The 13640-nt window shown below is 38.3% G+C and overlaps 1 protein-coding gene across 2 annotated transcripts; it reads left to right on the top strand.

The window, feature by feature from the left end:
- The first annotated feature begins 366 nt into the window (after positions 1-366).
- igf2a (insulin-like growth factor 2a) lies at positions 367-5422 on the top strand. Of its 2 annotated transcripts, XM_067400560.1 has the most exons (5): positions 367-535; positions 870-1002; positions 1825-2000; positions 2654-2692; positions 3865-5422. In XM_067400560.1, exons 1-5 carry the CDS (start codon positions 476-478, stop codon positions 4099-4101), a joined length of 645 nt encoding a protein of 214 aa, XP_067256661.1. In that variant the 5' UTR covers positions 367-475; the 3' UTR covers positions 4102-5422. The 2 variants fall into 2 exon arrangements, with proteins under 2 accessions (XP_067256661.1, XP_067256663.1); XM_067400562.1 differs by lacking the exon at positions 2654-2692.
- The last annotated feature ends 8218 nt before the right edge of the window (positions 5423-13640 follow it).

The following is a 13640-nucleotide window of genomic DNA, read 5'->3' as shown; positions in this document are numbered from 1 at the left end:
TCCGTTTGTTGCAGCAATCAACTCATAAAACAAAATATATCAAAATATAATTTGAAACAAGAAACACGAGTAAAATTAACTCATATTTTGGTTGAAATGTTATTTATTTATTCTTTTATAAAACTGTCACAGAACAAGTTTTTGTTCAATGAGTCGGCGAGTTGTTGACTCGCGAACCGATTCATTCTACTGATTCTGTTGGTTATTTTTTTTTTTTTTTACGGTTCAACTAGTTCATTAAAAAGGATCCGACTCAAAAGAACCATTCGTTCACGAATCGGACATCGCTATTGGGCTGGGGGTGCGAGGGGCGGGTGTTAGTATATATTGCCTCTCGCTAGATATTCCTTGCCTGTGCTCTGAACTTTGAGACAGCCACAAGCATCACTCAAAGAGATGCAACAGACTGGAAATTAAACAAAGCAACTTTTTAGTAAAACAACTAGTAAACGTCGCTTTCCACAAACCGCCTAACATGGACGATCACCATCTATTCTGTGCATCGTGTCGAAAAACGGGGAAAAGACAAACAACGGTAAGAGAAAGTGATAATGACATGCAAGTAGTAGCCTACTATCTTTATATAATGTATAATTATTTGTAAATGTATATGCGTATTAATGACGATATGTAAAACTTTAAGAAAAGTTTGGACAATCATCATTTCGAGGGTTTGAGGATTTTCGTTTTGTTTTAGGCTTTGCGTGATTGTATCACTGATACGGATAATAGCGTATCCACAGTTACTTTGATCTTTGTGGAAATACTATTTGCTCGTGTGACTGAAAACCAGACAATCACATCAGTAACCTCTGTTAAACGATACAGTTTTATGAATTGACTCAATCAAATCTGTTTTCATTTTACAGATGTGCTCACTGACACTCTTCATTCTGTCATTGTTCATGTTCGCATCCCCCGTAGCAACGGCGGAGACTCTTTGCGGTGGAGAACTAGTGGATACTCTGCAGTTCGTGTGCGGAGAAAATGGGTTTTATATCAGTAAGTGTAACTCTTACATTGTTGTGTCATGGTTGCCAGGAAATCTAAACCTTTACATAGCTATTTGTCTTATAGAAGTAGGCTAAATCATTTAAATCGAGTTTGTGGTCATAGGGAATGACATAATAATGTGTCTTGTCTTTCATATTGCTGGTTGTACATTTACACGAGTACTAATGAGAGTGTTTATTAATGAGGAGACATGTATTTTATCGCTTTCCACCAAGTGTTTTCAATGCAAGCCATTAGTGCTGGTAATTGCTGTTAAATGTTAGTGTTTTGGGGACAAATTCAATTTGTGTTTGCAAGTTTTTATTTGTTTTCAAAAGATCTCCCTCTCTCTCTCTCTCTCTCTCTCTCTCTCTCTCTCTCTCTCTCTCTCTCTCTCTCTCTCTCTCTCTCTGGTCCTCTGTATTCCTGTCAGATGATGGTGGACTTCCCCCTTTTGTACCTCTCCTGCTGTTCTTTATCTTTTATCTCTGTTTAGTAGGCAAATGGCAAGGTTAAAGGATCCATTTTGCTAGCCATTCACACATCCCTGGGAACATAGAACAATATTTGTTTTTCTGTGCACTGTTCTTTGTGATATTTTAAAGAGCTTATTACATCAGTTAGTGTCAAAAATAAAAAGGGAGTCACAAAGAACAGGAAATAAAGAAATGATCTGTTGATGCTGTCTCCAATTTCAGAAATCCTAAAAACATGCCAGTAGCCACATGTGGGATTTGGTGAAATATAAACAATAGGGTGTGAATTGGTAGCGTTGGTCGGATTCCAGGGGAACCCCGGAGTTGATCGCTTACTTTCTCTTCCCCCACCCAGGCAGGCCGAACAGATCAAACAGCCGCCGTCCTCAGAGAGGAATAGTAGAAGAATGCTGCTTTCGGAGCTGTGATCTGCGTCTTTTGGAGCAGTACTGCGCGAAACCTGTGAAGTCCGAGCGAGATGTTTCCTCCACATCGCTGCAGGTCTTCCCAGTGTCACAGGCTCTTCACAAGGTACATGAAGCTGCTTATCTCCCCCTCCCCCGTCAAAAGCCCAGCACAATAATTTTGCTGAAAACACAAACACAGACTCAGACTAGACAGGCTAGTCAGACACGCAGTCTGTTTTTATCATGCCAAAATCAATATTAACCATGTCTCCTCTCTCAGAATCACTGAGCAATGTGGAAAATGGCACAGATCATCAGAAATGCGTAGACTACGTTAAAGATGATGTACGTACAACACTGAGGGAGATAGTTGCACAAACAAAAGTCCATGGTAACACCATGAAACTCTATTGGACAGCATGTGCAATGATGTCATTATTCCAAGAACCAAAACAAGTACAAGTGTTGTGCCGCATTCTGGCAAATTTTTGTGCCATGTGCTCTTGGCATGGAAATATGTTAAGCGTTGGCAAGACAGTTGGCCAGCTGGCCATGGCTTGAATTTGAAAATAACAAAAACAAACAACCCAACAACACAATAGTCAGCCGCACTTGAGAACAGTACATTCACACTATGGCTATGTTCACACTGTCAGTCCAAATCCGATAATTTGTGTATCTGACTGAAATCTGATCTAAATGATTGACTGTCCACATTGTGTATTTCAACTGTTCAGATCCGATTTGTGTGTCCCATGCCGCCCTTTCGTTTTCCAGAATATCTGCATCGGTTTCTATGGCAGTGACGTTGCGTTGGTAGGTATATGCCAAAAACGATAACAACAACTGCATCACGGAGGGGTTTACAGTACAGATGTTGTCTTATTTACAACATGAAAGTCTGTAGCCGCTGCGCCGAACTACCATGTCTTATGAGGCTGCGGCAGAAACGCATGGAGGCTGGTATGTGAGGCTTTATTCCGTGCTGTCATCTCGTCTGGCTTTGCAACAACGCAACCTTGCATGTACAGCATGTTTCCTGTAACGTCTGATTGTTACGTTTTATGTGGCCTGAGAAAGTCACATAAACCATGCAAAATCTGATCAGAGTGGTCAGACAGAAACAGATTTCCAGAAATGCAATTTGAATAGGATTTCAAACCACATGAATTTAGCTTGAAACGGATTTGTAAAAATCACATTTCATTTGATGTTTTGCTGTTCACACTTGCTAAATCTGATTTCAATCGAATATGCGCAAAAATCGGATTTGGACTGACAGTCTGAAAGTAGCTTAGTAGGTTGTTCAACGAATGATCAGTTTTCCTATAGAGTCAATTTATAGTCAGGATATGTTTACTGTACCAGCACAATAAAGAGCAATCAATGTACATGACACAGTTATTAGATCTAAAGCTACCATTTTCCTTTGTTCATAATCATATGGAAGTTTAAATATATGCATTTGGTGAATGCTTCTATCCAAAGCAACTTGCATTGCATTCAATGTAAACATCTCATCAGTTCATGCATTTCAATGATCAACACTTCAAAAACATGTTGTAAATAGACATCTATTTACCATCAGAGATAGACACCATCTATTAGCGGATTGCTACTGTATCTGCTGATAGACGCCTGCTTTCGCTCCCGTGTGTATCTGTGTAAGCGTTCGGTGAAGATGTCTATTTACAACATGTTTTTGAGGTGTTGATCATTGTAGCCAATCACACAATGGCCAATCAGAGGTGTTTAAGAATCCGCTCAACAGTGCACAAAATGCTAGGGGGAAATGCTGGTATTGTCACATTTTTAAAATTTCAGTACAGACTTGGTAGTGAAGTCGGTACTTTTGACAACACTACCTTGGTGTTGTTAGCACCATGCTCTGCTGTTTGAACTAGTGTTGCAAAACTTTGAAATCTGTTGATAATATGACAACAAATCAATAGATTTCAGACACTTCAGCAAGTTCTTCTGTTTTGCAGGACATCTCAGGAGGGCCTCTTGGTGTGAAGTATTCCAAATATGAAGTATGGCAAAGAAGGCCTGTCCAGAGGTTAAGGAGAGGGATTCCATCAATCCTGCTTGCCCGAAAGTTTAGGAGGCAGGTGGAGAAAATCCAAGATGAGGAGCAAGCCAGATTCCACCGTCCCCTCATGACCCTCCCCAACAGACACCCTGTCATCCTTCCATACATCCAGATCAACACATCCCACAAATGATGGCCAGCCTTCCTAAATTGCAAAAAAACATGGGATTATAGCCAAGTCTTGGTCAGTAGAGGCACTTTTTTCATGAATCATACCACTCGCCCACTGTCATTGTCAATTCCAGATTATGAACACTCTTGTGTGTTATCAGCCTTCGAAATGCAAGAAGTTAACGTTGAAAGTGAATGTAATGCGACAGGAGAGATGAATGCAGTCTTGGTGAATATCATGGGGATGCCCAGAACTGATGCTGAGGAAGTTGCAAGAACGCAAATATCAAAAGTCTGCCGTCTGCAAAAGCATTTATGGTTCTGTCTTGCTTTGCACCATATTTTGAATGTCATATTTTAAGGAATGAAATTATCGAGATTAGAGTCCTTTACCTGCACCTTTAAAGTGCCACAACTGTGGCATATAGACAGAAGAAAAGTAATGAAAATGTTGGCTGGCTGTGTGAAGCCAAGGACTGATGTTAACAGCACTATTTTTTTTATGGACTGCTAAATATGAGAACATTATGGTGCTAACTTTGCAAAAGGACTCAAAAGGACTTTGCTAAGGAGTTTTTCCGTTTTAGGAAAAAAAAAAACAAGATTGTATTCAAAAGACAATTCAGTAACTCTGGTTGTTTGGAGATGATCCCAACCAGATAAAACTGTTTTTTCCATGCTTGGCTGTTCAAGATCCATATTCTGTGCCCTGGAGAATGAAGGTGAAGTCTTCGCTATTAAACGATATAGCTTTGCATTGGGAGGCAGGAAACATCACAAATTATTGAAGCTGAGGACATCTGCAATCAAGTTCTCTTGGACTTTGGGCAAGAGCAGTCTTGCATGTTTCGAGGTGTCACATATTTTACCACAACATTCCTGAATCCAGTCTGAGTTTCTGCCATTTTAACTTTGCGAATTGTCTTTACTGTTATTTAGACAGTATTTTACACATATAAACAAAAAATGGAACAATCTTTTTAAAAAGGAAATTCAGCAATAACCTCTTGCATATTTTCAACGTACACTTGTAGTATTCCAGTGCTTTTGCTCAAAAAAACAAAACAAAAAAAATACTTGAATATGTATGAATAGTCTCATAAGATGCTGGCATTGACCCTAGTATGACCAGTCTTGCAAATTGAGCCACCAAACATTTTCTTTAAGTAATGGCACTGTATCAAGGCATTATTTATTTTGATATGAAACCCATAAAAATCAGTCCCAATGAGCGATTATGTGCACAAACCAGCCGTTTTTGTATATTATCTTTTTTTAGTTGTTCTGCTTATGTATGTAGATGCTATGTACCAAAAAATGTCTCTTTTTTTAAGTAAAGTCAATGGAAGCTTCTAAAGTTGTCCTGACTCACTTTTTTTTAATGGCTTATCTTACTGCATGTTGCCTAATATAAAATAGTTGGATGAGTCCATAGCTTTTAGAATGCATTTGGAATGGCAAAACAAGTGCGTACATTCACAGGCTGTGCCCTAAGGGAAGGGTGAAGGCTGGGGAACACTTATTTGTGATGATTTGCTGACTAACCTTGACAAAATGCCATAGGTCAGCTCAGAAGCATGCAGACTCCATATAAGCTGTGCACCATGAAAAGTTGAGCCTCATTTTCAATACCCTCAAGGTTTAGTTATAGGTTTCTTCACCAGACTAAGTCTTCTTTTTTTCTGGATCAGTAAGCCTTTTAAAGCTCAGCATACAGATGGTGCAACCAGAATGGGAATGGTCTCTTGCAAGTGGGAAGAACATGGTTAAAGAGTGCAGCAACAGTGACGGTTTATAGACAAGGTGTCTAAAAGTATCATTTATCAATACAGAATTTGCATTGAAGGGATAGTTAACCCAAAAATAAAATTGTCATCATTCAGTCAGCCTTATGTTGTTCCAAACCTGTATGACTTACAAGAAGATATTTTAAGATTTATTAGAAGATATTTTAAAAATGTTTCAATTGTTTTGTTTTTGTCCATAAAATGAAAGTCAGTGGGGCTCCAAAACAACATTGGATATGGACATTCATTGTATTAACAAAAATAAATAAATAAATAAATTAAAATAAAATGTCTTCTTTATACAGAGCCCCATACATGACAGGGTATCGAGGCCATGAATTAAAAATTTGTTCTGACAAAATGAGAGAATAAATAATAAAAAGTGGCCGCAAATTTATTGGGAAGTTGTGGGAACAATATTGATTTATTTTCCTCATGTCATCTTGAAGGCAACATGAGGGTGAGTAAATGATGACAAAATTTCATTTAGGGGTGAACTATCCTTTTAACAATATTTACCAATAGTCTGCTTGTATTTGGTCATCAGGTGATCAAATAGTAAACACTCCTATGAAAACAGTTAAATGTTCAGGTGTCATACAGAAGCAGCAGCACTTTCAGTAGTTACCCCATTCACCTACACTTCATCCTGTCTCATTCCACCCGAAACCCAAGGAAACTCTACAGGCCCAGACCTGCTCCTAACAAACTACTTCATAGTTCATACCTTATGAATCTAATTGCAAAAGCTAAATGCCAGATATTAATTTGCTCAACTTTGTGCCTTGGGGATGTTTATGTAAGACTTGGAGGGGTTGAGATGTGATTTAAGGACAGGGCTGTTATCTCTAAAGCCTGAGGTTTGTGGAGCTATTAAAAATGTCGGGGAAAGAACAGGAATGATACCTGAAGAATGAGCTTCAAAGGCTCTGACATTTTTTTTTAGTTCACTCTCTAGCAGCTGAAGCTATCAACTATCCACTTTGTGATTTATCTGTTGTGCCGCTCTTGTTCGTGTACATGTTGTATCATGGGAACTGGTGTTTTGTGTACATAAGCAAGATGATTTATACTCGTTGTGGTTGTTCTGTATAAAAACTGTATACAAAATCAGGTTAATGGTGAAGTGGACGATGGTACTTGTGTCTGAGATTATAACAAGCTTCTGTTCAAAAGATGTCTGGAAGAACAGATTCACACTGACGCAGTGTGCCTGTTGTTCGGTCTATTGTGTGAAGTGAAGGCTGTCCCACTGAGCAAGATATCTGCTCTCTAATGTGTAGGCAAAGCCTGAAATTAGTCATAAGCAAACAAATGACCACCGAAGAGCTGTGAACGGTTTTACAAGAGCACACAATGATAAATAAAGCTACTCCAAAAATATATTATAAACATTAGTCATTTACCTTTCATCAGTTCTCATCACCATCTGTTGATGGGTTGTGGTGTTGTACTGTCTGTACTGTCAAATATGTACACATGATCCAACATATTTCATGTTTGGACAAAATATATGAATATATACTGTATTTACTACCATTTAAATGCACCAAATCTCCATATTAGAATGATTTCTGAAAGAGTAATGATACTGAAAACTTTCAAAACATTAAAAAAATCTTACCAAACCCAAATGTTTGTACGTGCATATGCATAAAAAACTAATTTATTATATACAAAGTATCCATGAAACATTTTAAAAGTAGACTGATTTCATTTTTCTTGGGCCAATACATCTATGCAAAAACCACAGTGTCACAGTGTTGTTTACTATTTATGACGATTCCCATCAAATTCTGTGTAAACAAATGTAAAGTCATTCTCTCATACAAATTCCCTTGTTTGTTCTTTTTTTTTTTTTTTTTTTTTTTTTTTAGGCATATACGCCTTGTTTTCCTTCTCTCTTTTGTCTTACAGGGCTTGATCCTGCAATGAATGAAGCTGCTTATTGACAGCATATGTTATCAAAGGCATGACACAAATACAAAGCTTTTGTATTTGATTGAATTGGTCATGTGAACCTTTCTTGTGAATGATTGTTGTTACTCCAAATGATATTCTGTAACAAAGAGACTCTTTGTATTGCGTATACACAGATCTCTCGATTAACGCACTGGGATGAGTGCATTTACCTTCCTCATCATCTTGCGTAACCCTATTATGCAAAAAGTCCAAATATGTTCAAAAGCATGCGGGACATTCAATGTGACATCCTGTCTACTCAAACAGGTGGAGATCTCAGCAGCACGAGGCAAACTGCCATGATGCTGTGTGCATGAGAATATGTGCATAGAGTAGACAGGGATAGAAAAGGGCAGGTTATGAACTTTCACACACAAATGTGCACACGTGTACAGACATGGACATTCATAAAAGCATGCACACATAAGCACACCCTCACTCCATAATGACCTCTCTAGGAGTAGTTACACATGGTCACTTCACCCATTAATGTCTACCTATTTTGCATACCTCTGCACACCCTTCTCGCACAGACATCACACGTCATCAGCGTTTTCCATGAGACTATGCAGAGTTGTAGGCCGAGGCTGCATAAAAAAAAAACACATACTTCTCTAGTAGGCGAAAAAGAGTATGAGACAAAACCAGTTTGTCCGAATTCACACTATTCATAAATGAAAAAAGTACCTGGATGACCTACTTCAGTGAGATTCTGAAGTGTACATATGATGGACACTCTACTATCCCCATGAGGTCACAGGAGAGGATTTGTGAATGGCAGTGAAGCGACGTAACTGACACTGGTACACTGTAAAACTCAAGTTCAGAATACTCAAAACTTTTGAGGAAACTTATTACCTCAAAACATTTAAGTAAACTAACTCATTATTTTTAAATTAGTAGAACTCAACATTTTTGTGACAAGTGGGGCGGGGCCGAGAGCCGTAGAAGTGGAGCAATAACGTCACCGGCATTCCTTCGCTCCCACAGTTCTCGCCCAACTCATAATAATGTTAATTACATACAGTTAATTTACATAAACATTACATTCAGATCTTGGATAAATGTTAGATAGCAAATAACACATGGTATCAAAGAGACTGTCATTATGTATGTATATAATCAAACAACATACAGTATATAAGGTCTTAAAAGTTTTGCAGCCCATCCTCAACCTAACCACCGGCTCTGCAATGGTAACCCTACAAAACTAACATAACAAAAACCCCTGTAAATCTGAACATAACACAGCATTAAACAGTAACGTCTCCCTATGTTAATCTTGTGCAAAAACACAAAATAACACTTAATTTCAGCATGTATTTATACAGTCTGATGCAAAGCATGCTGGAAATTAGAAATCTGCTGCAACTCAACTCAATCATATTAAGTTCACCATACTAGAGTGTAAATTTAAGCTCACACAACTTTTTTCTAGTTCAATGAACTTTCATTATTATCTGCAACTATAATAATGTGAAACAAACTCATTTCATTTAATTAATTTCACTGTTTGGTTTTACAGTGTAGGACACATTATAATGACAGCATGGTGAATGTCGTCCGTCTCAATTACATTTATACGTAACTACTCAAGAGAGTATAGGCTTGTTCGACTTCATGCAGTGCTCTGCAGACTGAACAGCGGCTGACTTAAAGCAGTTCATGCCAGTTAGAAATTTTGTCTGACTTGGGACAGCACCGATGCCACATGACTGTGATGTATGCCATACATGTATGCCTACACTGTATGATACATTGTATGGCATTAAAGTACTGTGAGAGTGATTCGAGAGCAGTCAGCTGAGTCAGACAGTGCAGCTTCTCCAGAGCGGCTGCACGGGCTCTGATGACGACACAGCTGTTTCATGATTGGCCGGATTCACCGCATGACAACAATCACGCGTGTTTTTTCATGTTTATTCTGAAACCTTCAGTTCTACACATTATATTTTGTCATGTTTATGTTTAACTTTATTCTTGTACAAACAAATGCTGTAAGCAATACATACAATATTGAATGAAAATGCCTCTGAAACATCTGTGTATTTGACAAATATTGCATTTATTTCACTTAAGCTGTGATAAAGTATGCACACACAGTGCAAGTGTCACTATGGGAAGCAGAAAGTGTCCAACTTCATGTCTTCATTTTCAGCTCCTCCCCGACTGTACGTGGCAACTCGCCAATTGGTTGCATCCAGCCACAGCTGATGTCGAACACACCTTATGCGATTTCAGATGCAGCTTGAGTCTCTGAGCAAGAATGGCAGACAAACAACAGCCACTTTTTTTGGTAAATGAGACATGAGGTCATTTGAAAGCGTTGCGTTCCACCCGCCACCAACGGGGACGCCTCTCTGCACGCTTTGCAGACTCTGCTCTGGTTGTGCGCGTTCATGTGTTTAGGAGGAGGCATGGCATTTGTAAAGGGCTCTGAAGGGAGGGTGGGATCTAGCTATTGCTAGCCTTTACGAAGCTGCACACCATAGCTTTAATTTCCTTCATTTTTGTTAAAGCTAGCATGTAATCCTCTAGCGGTTAAAAAGAAAAACTGCAGGCACAGATTTATTTGCAGTCTTCTGTGGTTGGAAGCACCAATGTACATAGATAGCCTACAGAACATAGAATGGAGAAAGAAATGGTTTCTTTGTTTGTTTAACTGACGATTCCCTGGAGGCTCGCTGTTTTGAATAATCCATGGTCGATTTTTCTCGTTTGTTGACAACTTTAAGCTTTGAAAGGCCATCTCTGGCGCTACTCCCACACCGTACAAGCCACTGAAGCCAGAGCTAGACGCACACAGGCGAATGACGTATGTACTGTAAGGAATTTCCTGTGAAATCCATCCCGACCACTCTAAAATATAAACCGTTATTATAGGTTTATCAAATGCCATGCTGTACTAATTCATTCCCTTTAAATTGTGGACATGATAACTAAAATGAGGGAACAAACTAATAAGTTGTAAATGGTTGCCACAATATCTTGTTTTTTCCCCCTGTATATCATGTGCGTGGCTACATATGCACGCATTGGGTCATTTAGGCCACATACTTAAACTTTTTCCTCCCAAACACTAACTCTAACAACATCAGCATACAAAGATAGGGAGCTCTGTAATCTACATGAGTGATCAATCATGAGTGAGACGTATGGGCTGTCCAAAAGTAGGAAAATGCTGCCTTCCTAGGCATTACACAGAAGTAAGGCAACAAGGTATGTCCAAACACAACACAATCTACACTACTAAAATGATATCCCACAATCCTGCAAGTGTATTTTGGCACTTTTTTCAGTTTATTTCAACCGTTTCTGCTGAGGAACAAGCATGCTTTTTGCTAATGCTCTTTTCTATTTGTTTTTGATCATTAAATGTGACATTATGTGGCCTTGAAAGTCTGTCTGAAAAAGTGTACTTTGGAAGTACCTTCATGCAATTCATACAAAATCTGCCTGGGAAGTCATTGATTGACATGATTATCACACACTGCCACAGAGGGAGCAACTTTGAAACATTAACTGATATTCGGGACGAATAGATCATTCAAATTTTCTGCTCAGCATTAGCATCACCATGAAAGTGAATATTGCAGAGTGTTAATATAATAAGCATACCTAATCATATAGCAACTGAATGATCAGGAAGCACAATGTGTAAATAGCCCATCTGATATGTTCAAAGTTCAGTAACATAGAATCATTTCAGCTTAGCTCAGAATTGATCTAGAGCCAGTTCTGCCAGATCATTTTCTGCCCTTAGCAAAACAACAAAACTACACACATACTGGGCACAGTAAAACATTAATCATCTTTTCTGTTCCAGGTGTGTAGTCTTGAACTTTGAAATGAAAATGTAAGGCATTGTTTTAGAGGTTTGGTTTTTTTTTTTTTTTTTTTTTTTTTTTGGAGTGCCCCAGTGGAAAACCACATAAGTTTGTTGATTTGAATGCATATTACCTAACAAAAAGTATCTCTACCAAACTGTTTACACTGAAGTGCATCTGCATCACATCTAGTTTGTTTACACCATGTTTTGTGAAGATCCACCTCTCTTTAACATCTCACTTTATTGTAGTTTATATTTTATCCTGCTGCATATGATATATTGTAACTGTACAGTTCAGAAACAGACTTGGTTACATTAACATCCATCATTATCTCACAAACCCAAGGGGCTGTTACATGCTGTGAATTGTTACACTCCACAGTCACACAGACTCTATTTCATACACTACTGTTCAAAAGTTTAGGGTTGGTGAGGGTCGCTTTTTTTATTTTTTTATTTAATACTTAAAAATATATATATTTAATTTAGCAAGGATGCATTAAATTAATCAAAAGTAACAACTTTGCCCATTTTCTTTTCGCCATGGTATCTCTTAGAACACAACTTGTGTGCTGTCCATGGTCCTGAAAAATGCCTCGTTGAGGTTTTATAATGGAAGTTCCCTTAACAGGTCTAAGTAATGACTTGATTACTCTAAACATCAAGAATACACTAAAGTTTTAAAGTAGTCAAGGAAGTGGTCTTTTTTATCTTCCCGACATTTATTTACGAACAAACACCCTAACCTTGCAGAATGCTCCAGAATATACCAGTCAGTGGAAAGAAAGTTTTCAAATGGGAAGATATACTTGTGAGGCAACACAGATGAATGAAAGGCAATCAAATTTCTCAACAAGTGGAGCAGAACCTATATACACAATATACAGAGTTGTTATGAGATGATCCTTCCTTCTTCTGCACCTTCTTTATATTAGTATACACTTCAGCTTATGGAAAAGCTACGTGTGATGAACACAGATTCTTCATGTGGCTTTGTCTTTTACCACTTGCAGTATTGTGGTGGTTGTCAGTATATGTTAAAGGTACAAAATAGATTTTAGTAGCAGTGTGCATTGTTGAATTTACTGGTTTACACTGAAATTTTGTTGTTTGTAAATTACAGTTTTATACTGTAACATTTACAGTTTGTTCTGTAATGTGTTTAGTTTTTCTGTATTGCCAAATAACTTTTTAAAAACTACAGAATTGTTATACAATGTAAAAATTGTATTCATACAATATATTTATTTTTAAGTATTATTAAAATATAAGCCAAGACCCCCCCCCCCCCCCCCCCCCCCCCCCCCCACACACACACACGCACCCCCCAAAAAGAAAAAAGACAGACAGCACTAACAAGACAAATTCAAATATTGACCTATCCTTTTCAAACATCCCAGTTCCCAGGCCTCCTCTGCTTTTTGGCAGCATTGTCTAGCAACGCAGGGTTTATCTTTCTACATTAGTTTTTTTTTTTTTTTAAGTTATATTTATGGGCTTTTTGTGAGAGAGCAGGCAGGAAAGCATTGGGCAGAGAGAGGGGTCCAAGATCAGCAAAAGACCGTAAGACGGGAATCAAACTCGGGTTACCATGAACGCATTTGCGCTATATGATGGCGCACTAACCACTAGGCTATCAGCACTGACCTTTCTACATTAGTTAATGTTCAACTTAGTTTAACATACAGTCCAAACTGACACAGATGAAAGCCAAAGAGTAAGAGGCACAATTTGTGTATTTTAAATCAGATTTATGAAGGGAAGTGATACACAAAAAGCAACCATCCCCCCCAACCCAAATGAGATAAGTCATGCCCTATGCAAACATACTTCTATGAGGCTCTAGGCCCCATACGTAGTTTGCACAGAAACAGGATGTAGTCAGTCTATAGTTTACTGGAGAGAATTCAGCTGCCGTAAGTGGATTTGTGTTTATAGGATCAGTATCTGGGTCTGTACATTCTTTAGTTAATAGTATTTTAC

The sequence above is a fragment of the Chanodichthys erythropterus genome, chromosome 11, assembly GCF_024489055.1.
Source record: "Chanodichthys erythropterus isolate Z2021 chromosome 11, ASM2448905v1, whole genome shotgun sequence".
Lineage (NCBI taxonomy): Eukaryota > Metazoa > Chordata > Actinopteri > Cypriniformes > Xenocyprididae > Chanodichthys > Chanodichthys erythropterus.
Note: the sequence above shows the minus strand (reverse complement) of the source record. Positions and strands in the feature narration are given on the sequence as shown.

Coding starts and splice junctions, on each gene's coding strand:
- igf2a (XM_067400560.1), top strand. CDS start 476: ATGGACGATCACCATCTATTCTGTGCATCGTGTCGAAAAACGGGGAAA. Junction 1,003..1,824: donor AGAAAATGGGTTTTATATCA/GTAAGTGTAACT, acceptor TCCCCCACCCAG/GCAGGCCGAACAGATCAAAC. Junction 2,693..3,864: donor ATGGCAGTGACGTTGCGTTG/GTAGGTATATGC, acceptor TCTGTTTTGCAG/GACATCTCAGGAGGGCCTCT.